The sequence below is a fragment of the Vulpes vulpes genome, chromosome 5 (assembly GCF_048418805.1).
Source record: "Vulpes vulpes isolate BD-2025 chromosome 5, VulVul3, whole genome shotgun sequence".
NCBI classification, from domain to species: domain Eukaryota; kingdom Metazoa; phylum Chordata; class Mammalia; order Carnivora; family Canidae; genus Vulpes; species Vulpes vulpes.
This window is the reverse complement of record NC_132784.1, coordinates 8554600-8575210: the sequence shown is the minus strand read 5'-3', so window position 1 is coordinate 8575210 and position 20611 is coordinate 8554600. Positions and strand designations below refer to the sequence as shown.

General features: G+C 44.2%; 1 protein-coding gene and 1 long non-coding RNA gene across 3 annotated transcripts; one reads left to right on the top strand and one right to left on the bottom strand.

Annotated features, from left to right (window-relative positions):
- Positions 1-1970: 1970 nt before the first annotated feature.
- On the bottom strand, positions 1971-3506 carry LOC112934335 (uncharacterized). The gene is made up of 2 exons (XR_003237888.2): positions 3398-3506; positions 1971-3165 (listed from the first exon to the last, which is right to left on the bottom strand). It is a non-coding gene; the product is annotated as an uncharacterized lncRNA (long non-coding RNA).
- Positions 3507-3688: 182 nt separating this feature from the next.
- On the top strand, positions 3689-12716 carry TSN (translin). 2 transcript variants are annotated; one of them, XM_072757526.1, is made up of 6 exons: positions 3689-3962; positions 5147-5240; positions 6190-6286; positions 8425-8540; positions 9170-9249; positions 10535-12716. In XM_072757526.1, the coding sequence occupies exons 1-6, from the start codon at positions 3897-3899 to the stop codon at positions 10766-10768; spliced, it is 687 nt and encodes a 228-aa protein (XP_072613627.1). In that variant the 5' UTR covers positions 3689-3896; the 3' UTR covers positions 10769-12716. The 2 variants fall into 2 exon arrangements, with proteins under 2 accessions (XP_072613627.1, XP_072613628.1); XM_072757527.1 differs by lacking the exon at positions 9170-9249 and having other exon boundaries at positions 3761-3962.
- Positions 12717-20611: the final 7895 nt, after the last annotated feature.

The following is a 20611-nucleotide window of genomic DNA, read 5'->3' as shown; positions in this document are numbered from 1 at the left end:
TAAAGCGCTATCTGGAGAGCTATCTTAGATTTTATTTTACAATGTTTCAATTTGAGCTGCCAGTGGATGGGTGAAGTACGGGAAGGGGATTAAGAGGTACAAACTTAACAGTTATAATAAAATAAGTTATGGGGATGTGAAGTACATCATAGGGGACATAGTCAACAATATTGCAATAACTATGGTGGCTGATAATTATTATTATTTTTTTTTAAATTATTTATTTATTCACAAGAGACCGAGAGAGAGGCACAGACACAGGCAGAGGGAGAAGCAGGCTCCATGCAGGGAGCCTGGTATGGGACTCGATCCCGGAACCCCAGGATCAGGCCCTGGGCTGCAGGCAGTGCTAAACTGCTGAGCCACCTGGGCTGCCTGGTTGATGATAATTAGACTTATTGTGGCAATTGTATTATAATGTATATAAATGCTGACTCACTATATTGTACAAACACCTGAAGCTAATACTGTAAGCCAACTACAGTTCAATTAAAAAAATAAGCTTAAAAAAAAAAAAAAATAAGCTTAGGGGATCCCTGGGTGGCTCAGCGGTTTGGCACCTGCCTTTGGTCCAGGGTGTGATCCTGGAGTCCTGGGATCGAGTCCCACATTGGGCTCCCTGCATGGAGCCTGCTTCTCCCTCTGCCTGTGTCTCTGCCTCTTTCTCTCATGAATAAATAAAAAATCTTAAAAAAAAAAAAAAAAAGAGCTTACAGGGGTACCTGGGTGGCTCAGTCAGTTAAGTGCTTAACTCTTGGTTTTGGCTCAGGTCATGATCTTGTGGGTGGCGAGACTCAGTCTGGAGTTGGGCTCCATACTCAGCACAGTCTGCTGGGGGATTCTCTCCTACTCCTTTCTCCTTAGCCCCTCACCTCACTCACACTTGCATGCTCTCTCTCTCATAAATAAAAATAAATAAATAAATAAATAAATAAATAATCCTAGAAATTAACCCAGTTCTGGTTATTGTGAAAACTCATAAAGGGAAACCTCATGAAAATGGGGTTGGGAAGTTTAGCAGGGAGAACTCGGAAGCCCTACCACTGTGGTCAACTGCACATCTAACAGGAAGAACCTGACCATTTGAATGCTACTTTAGGAATCTAGTAGGAGGAAGAAAGACTTTCTTTCCCTCCCAACTTCTTATTTTCCTCTACAAGAGCATTCCTTTCGTTTGTTCTGTAGACTTGCCTATAGTTTTGCCACAGGTTGTTCATCCTGGATTGCAATTCTCTGCTATTCCCGAACAAATCCATCTTTTGCTGGTAAAATAACTGGCAGTTTTAGTTTAGTTTTTTTTTTTTTTAAAGATTTTATTTATTTATTCATGAGAGACACACACACACACACAGAGGCAGAGACACAGGCAGAGGGAGATGCAGGCTCCATGCAGGGAGCCCGATGCGGGACTCGATCCCAGGCTCCAGGATCACGCCCTGGGCTGAAGGCAGGAGCTAAACTGCTGAGCTACCCAGGGATTCCGTGGCAGTTTTAGTTTTAAGGTTCACATTATATTCCTAAAAGCACTGAAAGCAGGAACTTGAAGAGATATTTGCACAGCTATGTTCATAGCAGCATCATACGCAATAGCCAAGAAGGAGGAAACAACTCAAATTTCCATTGAGGCACAAATGGATAAACAAAATGTGTTTATATACATAAAACAGTATTATTCATCCTTAAAAAGGAATAAGATTTGACCCACGGTGCAACATAGATGAACTTTGAAGTCATTATTGGAAGTGCCGTAAGCCAGTTACAAAAACACAAATATCATACGATTCCCCTTCTATGATGCACCTAGAAGATTCAAAATCGTAAGAGACAGAAAGTAGTCGTTTGCACACATTTATAATTCTCTGAACTTTTAGAGACAGGTGTTACTAATTCTAGCATGAAAGATGGTAAAAGACACTGTTAGAGGATGCTTAAAACCGCTTCAATTTTTAGAAAAAAGTGATTTGGCAGACTTTTATTTTTTAAAATATTTTATTTATTTATGATAGACACAGGGAGAGAGAGAGGCAGAGACACAGGCAGAGGGAGAGGCAGGCTCCATGCAGGGAGCCCGACGTGGGACTCGATTCCGGGGCCCCAGGATCGCGCCCTGAGCCAAAGGCAGGTGCTAAACCGCTGAGCCAACAGGGATCCCTGGCAGACTCTTTATAAGGTAACGCTAATATCCACTTTGCAGGAGTATAATGAAGATATAGTGTCCTTCCCATGAAGTTTTAGAATAACCTCCCACACAAAGCAAACAAATGTTATCTGGCTGGAATAAGTAATCATCTTAGTTCATGTGGAGAGTGCATCCTACCGTGGAATCGTATACAACTTCTAGACACGAGACACTCCGTTTCCAGAAAAGCTCCATCTTCCTTCCTGCAACCAATGGCCAGTGGACTCTTGAACTGGAAAGAGAGGACCAGTCCAGGGGCTCCTGGGTGACCAGGTCAGCCACTGGCTCTTGCGTTCCACTGAGGTCACCATCTCCAGGTCCTGGGATGTCAGAGTTGGCTTGAGGGTCTCTCTCCCTCTCCCTCTGCCCCCGCCCCCGCGCTCACTCCTGGGCTCGCTCTGGATGAGCGACACAGCGAGAAGCAGGCTCCGTGCAGGGAGCCCGGTGCGGGACTCGACCCCGGGTCTCCGGGATCACACCCTGGGCGGAAGGCGGCGCTCCACCTCACTCTCTAATACGTAAATATCAAAAAAAGAAAAAAAAAAAGAAAAAAAAAAAAAGACTGGTGCAGAAGCAACCGTTCCACAAGCAACCGCTTGTAAAATCCACACGGTTCGACTGAGGGGCAGCGCCGGGGCTGCCGGCTGTGGGCGTCCTGAAGGCGGGGTAGGGCACAACCGAGACGACCAGGCCGCGGTGACCGGGAGCAGCCCCGAGGCCCCGCCTTCGCCGTCGGCGCACGCCACCAACTCTCCGTCTTTATCCGAGTCCTGTGGTCCCGCAGCCTCCGCTGTCGCAATGACCTTTCCCGGTTAGTCGCTGAGCTGCGCCCACCAAGTTGCAGTCGTTCGACCTCAGCCCGGACCCGCCGCTCCGGGGGTCTCCTTCCAGGTGGACCCGCCGCCGGCACAGACAGTCCTGTCTGAGGGTCGAGGTATGGAAAACTGCAAGGACGAGGAATCCTCAGGGCGCCCGCCTCCAGGGAGCTGGGATAGGAGGCGCCAGCTGAGAGGCACAGAAGCTTCCTGCCGCCCCGTCAGACAATCGCGTCACGCACGGAAGTCGGGCGTCGGGCACCGAACACGCTGAGCATCTCCGCCCGCGATCCGTCCCCGTCCCCACCCCCACCCCCACGGCCCCGGGCACTCTTGTTTCCCGTGTGCTTTTTTGCAAACACCGTTTTCCCCCGTTTCCGCGCGGGAACGGCAATCTCCGTACCTCTTCCCGCACCTGCCTGCGCGCGCGCGCGTTCCCTCCGGCGCCGGAACGCGTCTCCCTCGCCGCGGCCTCCGCACAGAACAAACCCGGAAGCCGGAAGCCGGAAGCCGGAGCCGCGCTCCCCCGGCCCCGCCGCCAAGCCGGCCCCGCCCCTGCGGGCTCCCCACGGCGCGAGCTGTCCGCGGCGATGCCTGTCCGAAAAGGCCTCGCTGGAAGCCCCGCCCACTCCCTTCCGCCCCTCCCCCTGGGCTCGCGCCGCGGCTTCCGGGCCGGGGGTGGGGGCGGCGCATCAGGCAGCGCGGCGGACGGCCCGGCGTCCTGCGCGCCGCGGACCTCAGAGGACCCCAGCGACGTCCGTAGCGCAGGGCCCGGGGGACGCGGCGGCGGCGGCGGCGGCGGCGGCGGCGGCGGGTGTTGCGACTGACTGCGCTGGCGGCCTCTGGAGCGCGCTTGGGCGGCCGCGCTCGCCGCACTGGCTGATCGTTGTGCAGCCGGCGCCATGTCTGTGAGCGAGATCTTCGTGGAGCTGCAGGGCTTTTTGGCTGCGGAGCAGGACATCCGAGAGGCGAGCCCCCTCTCCCCCCTCCCCTCCCCTCCCCTCCCTTCTCCTCTCCGCGCTTGCTGGGCCGCCTCGCTCGGCCCCTCCTCGTCGCCCTGCCTCGGGCGGCGGGGAAGCCTCGGGGGTGGGTCGCTCCCGCTCCACCCGCCCTTCCGCCGCCTCGTCTTGGCTTCCTGCGCCCCGGGCTCGGCTCCTGCCCCGCGGCCACCTCGTGGGAGCGTCAGGGCTTCCGTTTGGGCGCCTGTTTGTGTCGGAGGTTCCGTCAGTGCCGGGGGCAAGGCCGCACGCGATTCACGTGTTTGTTGTGGCTCCAAAGCACACGTGGCCTTTCCTCCTCTGGGCCCTCCCGTGGCTTCTTGCCCCACTTCGACTAGTGGTCCGGGCCCTCGTGGCCCACAGGTGTCCCCCCCCCCGCCCCCGCGCCCCATCTCGCTCTCGCCATCTTCCGTCCTGTATCACGTTCAGTTTACTTTGCTTTCATCCCTCCAGCTCCGCAGGTAGTTTCTTGTTTCGGGACTTTTTCGCGGAAGTCGCACCTTTGCTTTCTTTTCCTGGTCATTTCCCCTTCCTGTCTTTGATGTCCCAGTCCGAACGGTCCTTTCCCTGTCGTGTTTCCTAGCAGCGCACTCACATTGAATTTTTTTGTTTTTTTTTTTGTTTCCCCCTCCCCCCGCCCCCCTGCGGTCCGTATGTTTTTTTTTTTAAACGCGTCTCCCCAGTGAGGCTCTCAGCTGCCAGAAGGAAAGGGCTGGGGTCTGGTTGGGTGCCCGGTGTTGACATCGCACGTGTGTCTGCCCAGTGACTGCTCGTGAGATGATGGAGGAACACCCGGTGTTCGTGTGGCCTTGCTTGCTTCCGTTTACAAATCACCTTCAGGCGCCTTCTCCCTCTTGGAGCAGCGTCCCCGTGGGCTGTTTGGGGTGGGTGGCGGCGATCCTTTGAAGGTTACAGGAGAAATCTCAGGCTTTAATGACCTCCCCAAGGTCTCCCAGAGGAAGGAAGTGGCAGAGTCAGGATTCCAGCCTGGACGTTCCCGGCACCAGTCCAGTCCTTGTAAAGATTGTCAGAGTTCTGAATGCGGGTGAAGATGCCCTGGGTGTTTAAGCTGTGCTGTCTGGTATATTTGGTTTGAGGCTGTGATGATCATGATGTGGAGTTTTATCTGTTACTTTGATTTTTGATTTCTCTAGGAAATCCGAAAAGTTGTACAGAGTTTAGAACAAACAGCTCGAGAGATCTTAACTCTACTGCAAGGGGTCCATCAGGGTGCTGGTTTTCAGGACAGTAAGTTCTTTTGATTCTGAAGGGTTTTTAAAAATCCAATTTACCGGTCTCTCACGTAAATAGTTAATTTCCGTTCAGAAGACATTTCAAGTCTGTGTCATTTTATTAAGAAAAATGTCCCTCATGTTATACAGTGAATAAAAACGGGAGAAGCAGGTGAGTTAGGTTTCTATAGGTTTATAGATTTCTGTGTGCTAAGGGTTGATCTTCCACTTTAACACGGTGACATGACAATGTGATTATAATGTGGTAATTGTAGCAGTTTTGTAGCTCTCTTGTGTATCTTTTATCTGGCTGGCTCTCTTGCTTTTAAGCCCAATCTTTCATTCATTGAATATGGTTTAATATGCATTTGCAGATAAGAAAGGGCCAGTGTAATGTGTTTATAGTAGCCACGTGAACGGAGATCAGACACAAGTTCAGACAGGAGCCTTCATTGTAAGATGCAGTCAGCACAGCTGAAAGAGCTAAAATATATCTTCAGTGAAAGTTATTATGTAACTGACAAGTGTGAGAGGCAAGTCATTTTTCTCAGTGGTATGGAGTTGGTCAGTCAGATGGAGAATACTGGATACAACTTTTTGAAAAAATATGGGGAGCTCAAAGCTGTCCAATTTTAGGCATCCTTTAAGAACTGACTAGGAATAGCAGCAGGTACATGGCCCTTTAAGGATGACATTTAGGATAGATTACTGACTTGTCTGCTGAAGTATTCCGTTTCAGCAAATTTTTGTCTAGATTTCAGTGTTAGTAAATCAGTAGGGAAACTAGAGATGAAATATTGGGAGCCAGTTGAAAAGTAGAGATGCATACCCTGCATTTGGTCATGAGACTTTTTTTTTTTTAAGTTGGTTTATTTCCAGTAGACTGCATAGGTTATTAAGGAAGAACTGTATTTGAAATTTGATAAATCTTTCATTACTATGTTTGATTATCTTTTTGTGATCAGTTCCAAAGAGGTGTTTGAAGGCTCGAGAACATTTTGGTACAGTAAAAACACATCTAACATCTTTGAAGACCAAGTTCCCTGCTGAACAGTATTACAGGTTTGTAAGAAAAATAGCATTATTTCGTGACTTTTTTTTTTTAAAGATTTTATTTATTTACTCATGAGACACACACACACACACACACACACACACACACACACACACACACAGAGGCAGAGGGAGAAACAGCCCCATGCAGGGAACCCGATGTGGGACTTGATCCCGGGACTCCAGGATCATGCCCTGGGCTGAAGGCAGGCACCAAACCGCTGAGCCACCCAGGGATCCCATTTCATAACATTTTATTTTATTTTTATTTTTATTTTTTTTTAATTTTTATTTATTTATGATAGTCACAGAGAGATAGAGAGAGAGGCAGAGACATAGGCAGAGGGAGAAGCAGGCTCCATGCACCGGGAGCCCGACGTGGGATTCGATCCCGGGTCTCCAGGATCGCGCCCTGAGCCAAAGGCAGGCGCCAAACCGCTGCGCCACCCAGGGATCCCCCATTTCATAACATTTTAAATAAAAATGCAGACCTTTGTATATACTGAATGATTGCTTAGAACTAGGTAAAAATTCATCTATGTAGAAAAACCAAAAAGAATCAGATTATTAATAGTGATGGTATTTTAATAGCGACAAAATTGGTGATTTTTTTTCCTTCCTTTGAGAATTTTCCTAAGGAACATGTAGAATTTTTACCATGAAAAAGGAATGAAAACGAAAATAGTCATTGTATGACAATCAACTAAAGAATCTCTCTTTAGTGTGTTTAAATTACTTGTGAAATTGGATGAACCATATTTATGCTGTTAAATTATGGGATTCGGTAGCACTATATAAATGAATTGAATATTACCTCAGAGTTTGAATTTTACTGCCAAGTAGCATATTTAGTTAATATTTTATGCTGTGTCTTGTTGAATCTGTAGCACCATTAATTTTAAGAGTTACCATTTTATGTACCACTAGGGAAGAAAATTTGTTGCCAATCGTAATTATGAGGTTTATAGATTGTAAAATACATCCTAATTTCATAGACGTTAAACTGGAAAAAGCTGCATTTGGGTATTGACAAAATACGGTGAATAAGAACCTAAAGTCTTTACTTGTGTTTGTTTTCCTACAGAAAAAGACGTTCTGTTAAGACATGTGTGGGCAAAAAAATAGGACACATATGTAGAAAGTGGATAATATAACTTTACAAGATAATTTAAGGCAGGGGTTGGCAAACTACCTGTGGCCCGCCGCCTTTGGAAGATAAGAACTGCTTATATTTTAAAGGGTTGTTAAAAAAAAAAAAAGCCAAAAACACCCCAATAAGAATATGTGACAGAGACTGAATGTGGTTCAGTAAGCCTAAAATATTACTATCTGACCCTTCACAGGAAAAGTTTGCTGACCCCTGCTGTAAGGTAATAATGAATGTATAGAGACACTGAACAATAGAATTGACAGGATCTTGAGAGATCATGTAGTTTGGAGGTCATTCTGAGGCTGACTGACCTCTGGGTGATTTGGCCCTTAGAAGGTTTTGTTGGACTCAAATTGCATTGCAAAAGTTTTTTGAATTTGCCATATTTGAAATTCAGGAGGCATAGCATAAGTATTTGGGGGTGTAAAATTTCCGATTTCTTTTTTGGGGCTCCTAGCTCAGTTTAATTGCAGTATCCTGAAAGTTTAAGTCTTATCAGCTTAGTGATCGTAAACGGTAGTTTTTTATTACATGTGTGAATTAGATTTTCTTGATACGCTACACTCAAGTCAAAATGTGAGAGTAAGTTAGGTGTTGAGGCTGATACACAGTTGCTGTTCTGATCAAACTGTACTTGCCAATTTTAATTTTTCTCAGAGCAGTATCATTGTGCTTACTGATTAAACTTCTAAAATACAGTCGTTCTTGTCATCTATAAACTTACATTGTAAATATTTTTATATTCATTAAAGTTGGGTCATGGCTCTCATTTATCAAACTTCTCATAAGTAGTTGTTACAACTTTGAGCTTGTGAAACTCATACTGAATCCATCTGATATATTTAAGTGTTACATTGTTCTTACATGCTTTACACGTTGGTGTTTTACATAGATTTGATTTGAAAAAGCTTATTTCTAAAATGTATGCTACTGTACTAAACTTATCTTTTTTAAGGCCCCCTGATCCCTCAACCTAAACGAGCTTATATCCATGCAGATTTCATGAGCACTGGAGGTTTGTGTTGCAGCGTTTGGTCTTCTTGGCAGCATTTGTTGTGTACTTGGAATCAGAAACACTAGTGACTCGAGAAGCGGTTACAGAAATTCTTGGCAGTAAGTGTCTTCTTTTAATATTTGGTTGAGGGGGAGCTATTGTTTGCTTGAACTTTCTGTTAAAACAAATGAGAACTAAATGGAAAACTAATGACTTGGAAACATAAAAAGTAAACACATGTAGTGGCTTTTTGTACACAAGTGTTTCTTTAAGTTTGTGAAATTTAGTTTTTAAAAAATCCTGGCCTATGGAAAATTGAAAGAATAGTACAGTGAATACCTGTTTACGCAACACTTAGATTCTACTTAACATTTTGCTGTGTTTTTCAGTCTTCTCACTTTATGTGTATGTGTGAACCATTTGAAAGCCACTTGTAATATTATGGCTCCTCCTTTAAATGCTGCCGCATGTTTTGTCCAAAAACAAAGATGTTCTCTGATACAGCTAGATAATATTCTCGTTGGTATTATTCTTTGAAGAGAAGAATGAAAGGAAAAATTGCTGTCTAAAGAGCTCAGAAGTCCACAATGCGGCCTAGTTGCCAGAAGTATGAACACATTCAAAAGACAATTGTAAAAGATTATTTTCCTTTTTCTGTTGGGAGAAATTATGTATGTAGTATTTTATATTTGTAGGACCTGGTTCTGTTCACATCATGACCTTATTTTTACTTTGGTATATTTTTTAGTTGAGCCAGATCGGGAGAAAGGATTTCATCTGGATGTAGAAGATTATCTCTCAGGAGTTCTAATTCTTGCCAGTGAATTGGTAAGAAGCTTAGTGATTTGCCATTTGCTTTTTAAAATTTTTTTAGTTTTTTTAAAATTTTCTTTTTAAGTAGGCTCCATGCCTGATGTGGGTCTTGAACTCACAACTCCAAGGCCAAGAGTCATATGCTCCACTGACTGAGCCAGCCAGGTGCCCTTGCCATTTGCTTTTTTGATCTTCCCACTTCGCTGTCAGTTTTTAAAATAGGTACAAAAATGCAGGAAATATTTTCTAAGCTATCAACCACCAATTTGTCATTGTACCTTGTGTGTGTTACGTTTTGCTAGCCATCTGGAAAAGGCCAATTCAAACAGTGAGCTAGCTGTGCATACTTAACTAATGTGTGAATTTCTGTTTATTTATATGATTATTATTACTATTTTTTTAAAGACTATTTATTCATGAGAGAGACAGAGAGAGAGGCAGAGAGAGGCAGAGACACAGGCAGAGGGAGAAGCAGGCTCTTCTATTCATTTGAGAGAGACAGCGAGGGAGAGCACAAGTGGCGGGGAGAGGGGCAAAGTAAGAGGGAGAAGTAGACTCCCGGCTGAGCAGGGAGCTTACAGCCGGGCTCGGATTATGACTAAGCTGAAGGCAGACGCTTAACTGACTGAGCCACCCAGGCACCCCTGATTTGTGAATTTTAAAACACGGTAATACTTCTTCCTTTCAAAGTTTTGGCAGAATGTATATATTCCTAGTAATGTGTAAATACATACATTGTTTTGGAGAACTATTTAATTTTATAGCCACATATTATTTTTGCCTATATTCTCTTAATGTCTCTTTGGAGAAATTCCCCTATGAAAATTATTTATTTATTTACTTTTTTAAAAAAACAGATTTATTTATTTATTTATGATAGACATAGAGAGGCAGAGACAGGAGGAGGGAGAAGCAGGCTCCATACCGGGAGCCCGATGCGGGACTCGATCCCGGGACTCCAGGATTGCGCCCTGGGCCAAAGGCAGGCGCTAAACCGCTCAGCCACCCAGGGATCCCCCAAAAATAATTTTAAAGAACAAAAAAAGGCTGTTATAAAGGTGTCCATTGGAGCCTTTGTTCCTATCGATGAAAACTTGTACCCAGAGAAACTTCTAAAAGTAAGGGGATGGTTTCTTGAGTTACGAAATAATTTTGTAATACCAAACAATTGTCAGAACATAATTAAGGAAAATGGTGTAGAAAAGTTGCATGGCTTTGAGGGTGTTTTAGTTGTGATTGCGAGGAAGACATGCCAAAGAGCCCTGTTGTAACATATCCCTTTTTGCCTTCCCTCGTGTAGTCGAGGCTGTCTGTGAACAGTGTGACTGCTGGAGACTACTCTCGGCCCCTCCACATCTCCACCTTCATCAATGAGCTGGATTCTGGCTTCCGCCTTCTCAACCTGAAAAACGACTCCCTGAGGAAGCGCTATGATGGCTTGAAGTACGACGTGAAGAAAGTGGAGGAGGTGGTCTATGATCTCTCCATCCGGGGCTTCAATAAGGAGACCGCGGCGGCTTGTGCAGAGAAATAGGCGGCTCTCCTTGTGCCTGGCCCTGCTGACCTTAGTGGTTGCCGGTGAGGGTGAGCCCTGTGCACCTCATGGTAGTTAGGATTGCCCCGTTGCTAAACACCGCGCTTTATTTTCTTAACCAGTGTGTGGTGTAAGTATCAAAATTGAACCACTTTTTTGGGGGTAAAAAAAAAAACAGCCTTTACAAGGACAGATTTTTCTTTGTTGTTCAGTGAATTTGCTCTGTAATTCAGTGTATTTCAGTTCTGTCAAAAAGTGTAAATGTCAAGCTCTCGGTAAAGTCCTTTTCTTGCTTACCCTGATGCTGTTGATGTACTGATGGAGAAGTTTATTGTCTTGTGTTTCTTCCAGAAGTGACCCTTGGTGTTTTCTATATCCAAATTAGCCATCCATACCCAGGTGTAGCCTGGATACAGTATAGAAATAGGTAATTAAAAAGGATGGTTGCCAAGCAAAGGACAACTTATTTTATATTTTCCTTCCTTATTTTAAGCCTTGTGAGTAAATCAGATGTTGAAATTTTTTGCAAGGGAGTTAAAGCCCCAGGGTTTCTCTCACTGCCATCAAAATATAAAAGATGAAATTGCAAAGTCAAGTTCAACAGATTATTTTGGGACGTTTTTGTATCAGGGGATTGAGTAACATCTTATCATTTAGCTCTATTTACCAGGTGGGGAGTAGGGCTTAGTGTTTTACAACACCTCTGTTTTCTGATGTTGCCTTAACATTCTGCTCTTGCAGCAATTTAGAAATCGTTTTCACACACATCGTGAACTAACACTTCATATAATATATTTTTAAGCTATGAAACCTTTTTCCTAGCAGCCAGCTAGACCGTCTGGCCTGAGACTATAAAGCCACCCAGTCAAGTTAATTAGCAATACCCCGACTGGTATGTTCTGAGAGAAAAATGCTGTGCTTTGTGTGAGGGAAAAAAAGAGAAAACCTTGGATTAAAAAAAGATCAGCTGATTTGGTAATGTTTTTTAGAGTAAGCAATTTCAGGTTGTTGGCAGCTATCCCAACAGTCAGGTTTTAGATTTACAGTTTTGGGCAAGTCACATAAACCTTGTTGGCACCCTCCTCCCCCACCTTGTTTTCAGGTAGTGCTAAGAATACTTGCCAGGTAATTTTCGCTATTGAATTGAAACGATTTAAAATGGTGACTTAACCCACAGTGTTTTGGAGCTCACTGAAAGGACGGTGCTAGTGTTTTCAGAATAATAGGAAGTATTTAGAAGTATCATCCTCTCATGCCTGATGCCAGTTTAGGCTTTCTGTTTGTGCATTAGAATATTTGGCATTGCTATCAGAGCCATGATTAGGCCAAGTTAAAGACTGACCAGATTTTCCATCCTGAGGAAAGAAGTAGAAATGAAGCATAAATTCCTATGCATTTTTGGGTTTTAGAACAATTTTCTTGACCACTCTTTCTGCAGAAGAATTTATAGAAAGAAGAAAGGGGTTTTGGGTGTTGGAAGTGTGTAGGGCAGTCATCTAAAATGAGCAGTTACAGCACTGCCTGGGTTGAGCATAAAAGGCTTTTAAACTATATGATCAAACGTTTGCAGTAAGCTTGGTAATGGTTTCTTCTATGTAGAGAATAAATTCTAAAGGTGTTTTGAGGCTGAAGAACAGGGGTGATGAGCACATACTGCTGTGTAATAGTTAAAATGATCAAAAGACACCAACCACTCAGTTAAATTAAAAGTATTGTAATTGAGCATATTGAAAAGCCTCAGCTCTGGTTTTAGTACACCAGAATTGTTCTTTTCAATTTTAGAAAATTGAGCAGCTTAGAGAAAGTAGAGATGAATTAGTGGATGTTTTCTTTATAAATTTATTTATAAGAAGAGAACCCATAAGTACTTCATAAGATATGCCCTGTCTTAAACTTGAATAATAATATTGGTAACGCTTAAGAGAATTTAATAAAGAACGAAAGCTTCTTTGGCAGTGTTTCGAGTCCTTTACTTAAACAAGTGGCTAAAGAGATGAGGTGGATCTGCAGGATGCCATTTGGCATAGTTTATAACATGTACTCAGAAATCGTGGCTTTCTTGGTTCTTGGTCTGGACTGAACTGTGCTCTTCAGTTGGAGCATCACTGTATGCCTGGCACCAGTCACCGTAATAAACATTAAACAAAAATGCTCCTCCCCTTCAAACAAAAGTAACAAACATTTAAGAGGTGAAATTAATGGGAGTGGTGATTTCAATGAACCGGGGGTGAGGGCAAGAAGAGGAGAGGAGGGAGTTTAGCTTAACTGTCAGGTTTCTGATCTGGAAGACTAAGTTGAGTTCACGTGCTGTTAGCCCAGGTAGGGGGTGCAAGAGGACTGTTAGATGTGTTGGGTTTATGATGCTTGTAGAGCATGAGATGGAGCTGGCCAGTAGGACTTTGGGCATGAGGAAAGCCTGGAGCCAGCCTGGGATAGCTTGGGTAGGGTTACCGTGTGTGTGGTAGATGGGTCAGGAGAGAGTGGGTAAGATCACCCTGGAGAGCATATAGAATGAGAAGACGAACAAGGTCAGGACAAAACCCTGGTTCACAGCGGGGGGGTGGTGGGGGGGGCGGGGGTCGTGGGTTAGGCAGAGGAAGAGACCATGAGGGTTAAGGAGAAAGGGTTAGAGACTTCCAGAGAGCAAGGAGAGTGACTTATCATGGAAGCCAGGGGAATTAAGAGGGTCTAGAAGGCTTTTGGGGGGTAAGACCTTTAAAATACATATTTTCACAGCCTGAGAGCCTGTGACTTTGTCAGGGGAGCCTTGGTTATCCTGAGCTAGCACCCCCCAAAGCTGCTAGGCATACTACAGAGTTTATTTCTCACTCACACTGTATCTGTTACAGGTTTGCTGGGTGATCTGCTCCAGGTTGTCCTCATCTAGCTGACAGAGGAGCCACCAACTGGACCTTTGATAGTGGGAGAGAGAATCGGTTGTGGAGGGTCTTACACAAACACATATTCTGGTTTCCCCATGACCTGTTACTTCCTCTCATAGTTAGAACTGGATACGTTGCCCTTTTTTTTTTTTTTTTAATTTTTAAAAATTTTATTTATGATAGTCACAGAGAGAGAGAGAGAGGCAGAGACACAGGCAGAGGGAGAAGCAGGCTCCATGCACCGGGAGCCCGACGTGGGATTCGATCCCGGGTCTCCAGGATCGTGCCCTGGGCCAAAGGCAGGCGCCAAATCGCTGCGCCACCCAGGGATCCCACGTTGCCCTTTTAAACACTGAGGGGGCCAGGAAGTAAAATCCCACCTTGCAGGATGGGAGTCAGCAGATGGAGGGTCAGACAAACTAAATGTTGAAAGTCGTGGGCAACGTGTAGCCGTTTGGGTTAAATGAATATAGTGGTATTTTTGGTCACAGAAACTTTGCTGGGCTTGGGAGGGAGAAGATCTGTCCCAGAGCTGCTCTTACCTGTTGGATGACAAGAAGAAGGTGGAGCCATCCTAATTGTCTTCTCTGCTGTTGAAGGTTGTTTCCTGTTTGAAAGAGATTTACCTGGTGTATGTGCATTTGTGTTGGTTTGTGTATGAGTGTCTGTGTGTGTGTGTGTGTGTGTGTGTGTAACATTCAGTGAACTCTTAATAAATGTTCCAAGCTCTGGGCTACACATTTTATCCAGACCATCTGATTTCATCCCCATATAACTGAGGTAGCTATCACTGTTGTCCTCATTTTAGATGGGGAGCACCCTTAGAGAGGGCAATCCACTTGCCTTGGATTTCATAGCTATGAAGTGGAGGAGCCGTGATTTGAACACTTCTTCTGCCTCTGCATCCACATACACCATTTCTCCATTGGTACTTTTGGTGGCCTCACTATATATAGCCTGATGAGGCAAAACCCAATCCACTGATAGTTATGAACACAGTGTTTGTGTAGCTTTGGGTTAGATGCAGTTTGTGTTAAAAATTAGCATAAAAAATGAGTGGGGGGTGGGGTGGGGAATCCCCGGGTGGCTCAGTGGTTTAGCGCCTGCCTTCAGCCCAGGGTGTGATCCTGGGATCGAGTCCCATGTCAGGCTCCCTGCATGGAGCCTGCATCTCCCTCTGCCTGTGTGTCTGCCTCTCCCTCTCTCTGTCTCTGTGTCTCTCATGAATAAATAAATAAAATCTTTCTTTAAAAAAAATGAGTGGGAAACTAGGTCTGCCTTCACGATGTTTAGGGTCTAGTTGCAGGGGAGAGGTGGTGAGAAGGATACAAATGGGTAAGAGGTACATTCAAGTACTATTTGAGCAACTACTGTAATTTTTTGGAATTTTTAACATCTTCATTGAAGTACACTTTACAGATAAAGACTTAAGTGATTTGTACAGTAGTGCCACAATCATCATCTATCAGTTTTAGAAAATTTTTTATCTTCTAGAAGTTCCCAGCCCTAATCTGTTTCCATAAATTTGCCTTATCAGGTTATTTCATATAATGAAATCTATAACATGTGGTCTTTTGTGTCTTATCACTTAGCGTAATGTTTTCAAGGTTCATCTGTGCCACAGCATGTGCTGGTAGTTTGTTCCTTCTTATTCCTAAGTAGTATTCCTTTGTATGGGTATTCCATATTTCACTATTTATCTAATGAGGAAGATCTAATTTCATCATGTTGCTATGAACATCCTCATGCAAGTCTGTATGAGTAGGTTTTTCCATTTCTTTTGTATAGATACCTAGGAGTCTATGGTAAAAAAGTGATTTTTTTTTTTTTAAGATCTTATTTATTTGAGAGAGTGAGCGAGAGAGAATGAGAGCATGTTTCTGGGAGAAACAGACTCTGAGATTATGACCCTGAGATAATGACCTGAGCTGAAGGCAGACACTTCACTGAGTCACCTAGGTATCCCCAAATGGTGATTTTATGTTTAGCTTTTGAAGAGACCATCTACTTGTTTTCCTTTTAGCAATCTGAATTTCTTACCACGAGTTAAAATTGAGGTTAGTAACAGACAAGTTGTTATAATAACAATGTCATTGCTAAATAATTTGTGAACAGTTGCTATAGGAATTTGGGTATAATGTGAACCGGTTCATGAGAGAGGTAGGATTTAGATATGCATGGAACTAGGAGGAGATCATTTTTGGGGGGCAGAATTGAAACCAAAGCAGAAATGGTACAAGCACACCTTGGAAATGTGGATTTAGTTCCAGACCACTGCAGTAAAGCGAATATCTCAATAAAGCAAGTCAAATGAATTTTTCCCTAGTGCCTATATAATGTTTATGCTATGCTGTAGTCTGTTAAGCCTGCAATAGTATTATGTCTAAAAGATTACATATTTTAATTAAAAAATACTTTATTGCTAAAAATGCTATCATCTGAGCTTTTGGTGAGTTTCAGTCATTGACCATAGATCACTGTAACAAATATGAAAAAGTTTGAAGTATTGTGAGAATTAGCAAAATGTGGCAGACACGAAGTGAGCAATTGGTGATGGAAAAATGGGGCCAACAGACTTGCTGGACACAGGGTTGCCACGAACCTTCAGTCTATAAAAAAAACGCAGTATCTGTGAAGTCCAATAAGATGAGGTATGCCTGTGTTAATTTAGTAGGGATGGAGATGTTACACAGTTGATTGCAGGAGACAGTCGTAAGGTTGGACTGTTAGGTTTAGAAAATCTGAATTGAGAGGTTAAGGAGCTTGGACTTTGATAGGCATTGGGGGACTGTGTGTGTGTGTGTGTGTGTGTGTGTGTGTGTGTGTTTTAAGCAGGGAGAGAGGAGCTTTGGAGTTGGACAGCTGCGGTTTTGTATCCTGGCTGTCCTATTACCAATAGAGAGACCAAAGGTCAGCTTGGTGGCTGATAGTGGGCCTGACTAGATGGCAGGTGCAGTGCATTGTAAAGGAAGGAGTCAACTTGAGGTTGGGGGGACCGAGGATGTTGTGGACTGAATGTGTGTGTGTCCCTTCACATTTATACAATGAAGCCTAATCCCTAATTGGATGGTATTGGAGGTGGGGCCTCTGGGAGGTGATTAGGTCAGGAGGGTGAAGCCCTCACGAGAATGGGATTAATGCCTGAATGAAAAGGACTCAGAGCCTCCTCGTCCTTCCACCATGTGACAACAGAGCCAGGAGATGTGGTCTGTGAGCCAGGAAATGGGCCCTTACTAGACACTGAATCAGCTGATGCCTTGATTGCCGATCTGTTGTTTTTATTATTTTTTATTATTATTTTTAATTTTTACTTATTTATGATAGTGAGAGAGGCAGAGACACAGGCAGAAGGAGAAGCAGGCTCCATGCACCGGCAGCCCGATGTGGGATTCGATCCCGGGTCTCCAGGATCGCGCCCTGGGCCAAAGGCAGGCGCCAAACCACTGCGCCACCCAGGGATCCCGCAGATCTGTTGTTTAACTCACCTGGTCAGTGGTGGTTTTGTTAGAGAAGCCTGAATGGACTAAGACAAGGGAAGAGCAATTGAGAATTAAGAGACGCCTGAGTTGAAAAACATACATGTAGGAAAGTGGGAGCTAGTTTCAGTGGGAAGATGAGAAGGTCAGTTTGGCAAGTGTTGAGTTTAGCGTGATTAGGAGATACTGTACAGGTGGCTGTACTTTTTGGAATAGAACTTGGGGCCCTAAGTGGAGCTGAGGGAGTCCTTGAGATTGGATAGAGTGGATCTCTGGCTGTGATTGCAGAGGAGCTTCTGGAAGTAGGGAGAAGGTTTGGGGGAGAAGCGGAGAGGTCTGGACAATAATCAGCCTAGTGAGCACCTGGAGGTGGCTGAAGACAATGAAGAGAAGATAGGAGGGGAGCTAGAGGCTCTTCTCATTCTCTCGAGGTCAGATCTGTCCCAAACAGGAGCTGGGGCCAATAGAAAAGTGATCTGTGTACACTGCTCTCTCCCACTGCCATAGAAATCCTTTATTTACCGCAAAGAATTAAAGGCTTTTGACTGAAGGAAAATAAATCTATGAAAATACATAGTAGCCCCAGATAAGAAAGTTGGGCTTGTTACTTTGTGATTTTGATTTTTTCCCCTTATTTACCCTGTTTCTTAAATCAGTTACGATCATCTGGTGTCATTTAATATTAATTAACATTACCCACAGCCATCTGCTCTGGCTGGAGTTCTGCATTCATCCATTTCAGCTGTGTGTTTCAGCGACAGAATGCTGGCCTTGCTAGCTGGATGTACCAGCTGGACCTGCCAGCGAGACCAGTTCAGAAGTGAGGAGGGGACTTCAGCTTCCTCTGCCATGTCCCTGCTGTCAAACCTTCCACTGATGAACTTTCTGCTCACCCTGGCAATTGAGGTGAAGCCAGAGCGTTTTTCTTAGTTGGGAGGTGCAGAGGGCAGGGTGTTTGTTTTTGCCTTCTGGGGGGAAGACTGCGAGATCGTTTGTTTGGAGAGCAGAGTTGGTGGGTTGGCCCTTCTGCCTTAATAAGACATTGTTTAATTGGACCCAGAACTGACACAGCTAAGAGAAAGACCCATAATCAGTGTTTAAAAAAAAAAAAAAAAGACCAATATCAGTAAACTTTCAGGTGGCTTTGTACCCAGAAGTTAATTTTTAAATCCCCAAGAGAAAACAAAGGATCAGAGGATGGCTCTAGGGTTCCTTCATACGTGGCTGGCAGAGGTTGGCCGGCAGTCTTTCAGGGACTAGTCTTGGCGGGGGGTGGGCATTAGTAGGGAAAAACATAAGTCCAATAGGGTTGTGTGGCTCAGTGAGGCTTTGCATGCCTAACTACCATCCCACCTGTCAGAGGACAAGGACATAACTTCATTTTTTTTTTTTTTTTTTTTAGAAAGGGAAGTGGGGGAGGGGCAGAGAACGAGAGACTATTAAGCAGGCTCCATGCCCAGTGTGGAGCCCTATGCAGGATTCAATCTCACAACCCTGAGATCATGAGCTGATCATGAGCTGAGGTCAAGAGTTGGATACGTCCTTTGCTTGTCTAACAAAACTGACCAAACATGTACCTGGGTGGTTGGGCTGTGACCTGCTTTGGGTCACCAAAGAACTCTAACCTTTCCTTAGACTGAAAACAGTCTGGAAATAAATATTTCCAAAATACCCTCACTGAGGAAAAACAAAAGGCAATAGGATTGGCACAGGCATATTTTGAGCTGATTGCTGAAGAACTTTGACTTTGATTCCTGTGTATTTTACACACATTGGAAGGAAAGAATAGGTGATACCGCCTAGTGTTCAAAGGTACGATAGGAGTTGTGAAGACACTTTGGGGAATATGTAAATGTGCATACCATTGTTTTACGACCCATTTACATGGGTAAATGTATGTCTTACAAGAGAAAAAAGTCATCTTCTGCTTTTTCTCTTTGTAGACCTCCATTACTTTTATGATTACAAAAGAATTATATAAGCATTGTAGTAAATTGAGAAAAAAAAATCTTAAGGATGCACATATATTTTTTGGATTGGGGTTTATCCTAGATAATCCTACTGACTTTAAAAACTTTCTTTTGAGGTATTTGTGGATTCTGCTGCTAACTTTTGATCAGAAGTATGATCATTTAGCTAATGGCTGTGTGAATGTCCGTTCGTTGCCTCAAGCTCCTTTGGCTATCGTCTCCCCAGATGGCTGTCGTCTCCCCAGGCTCCGTGGAGCGGCTCAGGTTCCATGGTCAAGCTTCTGTCCTTCAGCTGCACCTTTTACATTACTGGCATCAAAACAAATATACTACAATTGGATTTTATAACTTTATAATTGGATCTTATAATTTCCTATGACGTTAGAAAAGGATTTTTGTCACCTTCTGCTTTGTCAGAGTATTTTTACATTTATCACAGCCTCTGACTTTTGAAGCTGTCCTGACACATTGTCCTGCAACAACTTGGGAAGCCCGGACAAGTGAAAGAGGAATTTCACTTCTTTCTTCCTTAGCCTGTCTTCTCTCGGCCACCAACTACCCAGGCTGATCTGCTTGTGCTCTAGCCTTGAATTCTGATCACCATTTTGTGCTGCTTTGGAAAGCAACCTGGCAGTTCCTCAAAAAATTAAACCTAGAGGTACCATATGACGTAGCAGTTCCATTAGTAGGTATATACTTGAGATTCGAAAACTCTCTAAACGAGTCTGTACAAAGGCTACACTAGTATTCGTAGCAGCATTATTCATAATAGCCTAAGAGTGGAGACCATCTAAATATCCATCAACTAGTGAATGGATAACAAAAAGTGGTAGGTCCCTGCCATGGAGTGTTACTTGGCAATAAGGAGGAGTGATGTAGAAGTATGTGCCACAGCATAGATGAACCACGAGAACATGCCAAGTTAAAAAGCCGGTTACAAAAGACCACGTGCTGTATGGTACCACTTACATGGAAGTCCAGACTAGGGAAGCCTACAGTGACAAAGTAGATTAGTGGTTGCCATGATGGGGAGGGGAGAACGGGAAGTGACTGCTAATGGGTATCAAGTTCTTTCTGGGGAGATGGACATGTTCTGGAAGCAGATAGTGGTGATGGTTGTATAACCTGTGAATATACTAAATAGTGAACTATACTCGTTAAAAGGATGAGTTTTGTAGTAGGCAAATTACATCTTAATAAAAAGCTGGAACTGATCTCGCCATTTATCTTCGCAAATTAATGCTTGTGGTTTTTGTTGGTGGCATTGTGCAGGCAACACCAAATGCTGGGTGCTGCGGGGCTCTCACAGGAAATTATTTAGTCTGCTCGGTAACGTTTGTGTTGGCCATTTATAGAGGAAGAAACTGAAGTTTGGAGCACAGGGGTGCCAGCTTGCCATTCTCCAGCCCATCTGTGGTTCCCACCCAGCTCAGCCCATCTGGCCCCAAGCCCTTCTCATATGTTCCACCTTTGGGCCACTGAGGCCCAACACATGGGAGCCAACTTCAGCTCTTC

What these genes read in the sequence shown, in the direction of transcription:
- TSN (XM_072757526.1), top strand. Translation starts at nt 3,897, where the DNA reads ATGTCTGTGAGCGAGATCTTCGTGGAGCTGCAGGGCTTTTTGGCTGCG. An exon ending in CCTGCTGAACAGTATTACAG is followed by an intron (nt 6,287 to 8,424) that starts GTTTGTAAGAAA and finishes ATATCCATGCAG; the next exon opens with ATTTCATGAGCACTGGAGGT. An exon ending in GGTTACAGAAATTCTTGGCA is followed by an intron (nt 8,541 to 9,169) that starts GTAAGTGTCTTC and finishes TATATTTTTTAG; the next exon opens with TTGAGCCAGATCGGGAGAAA.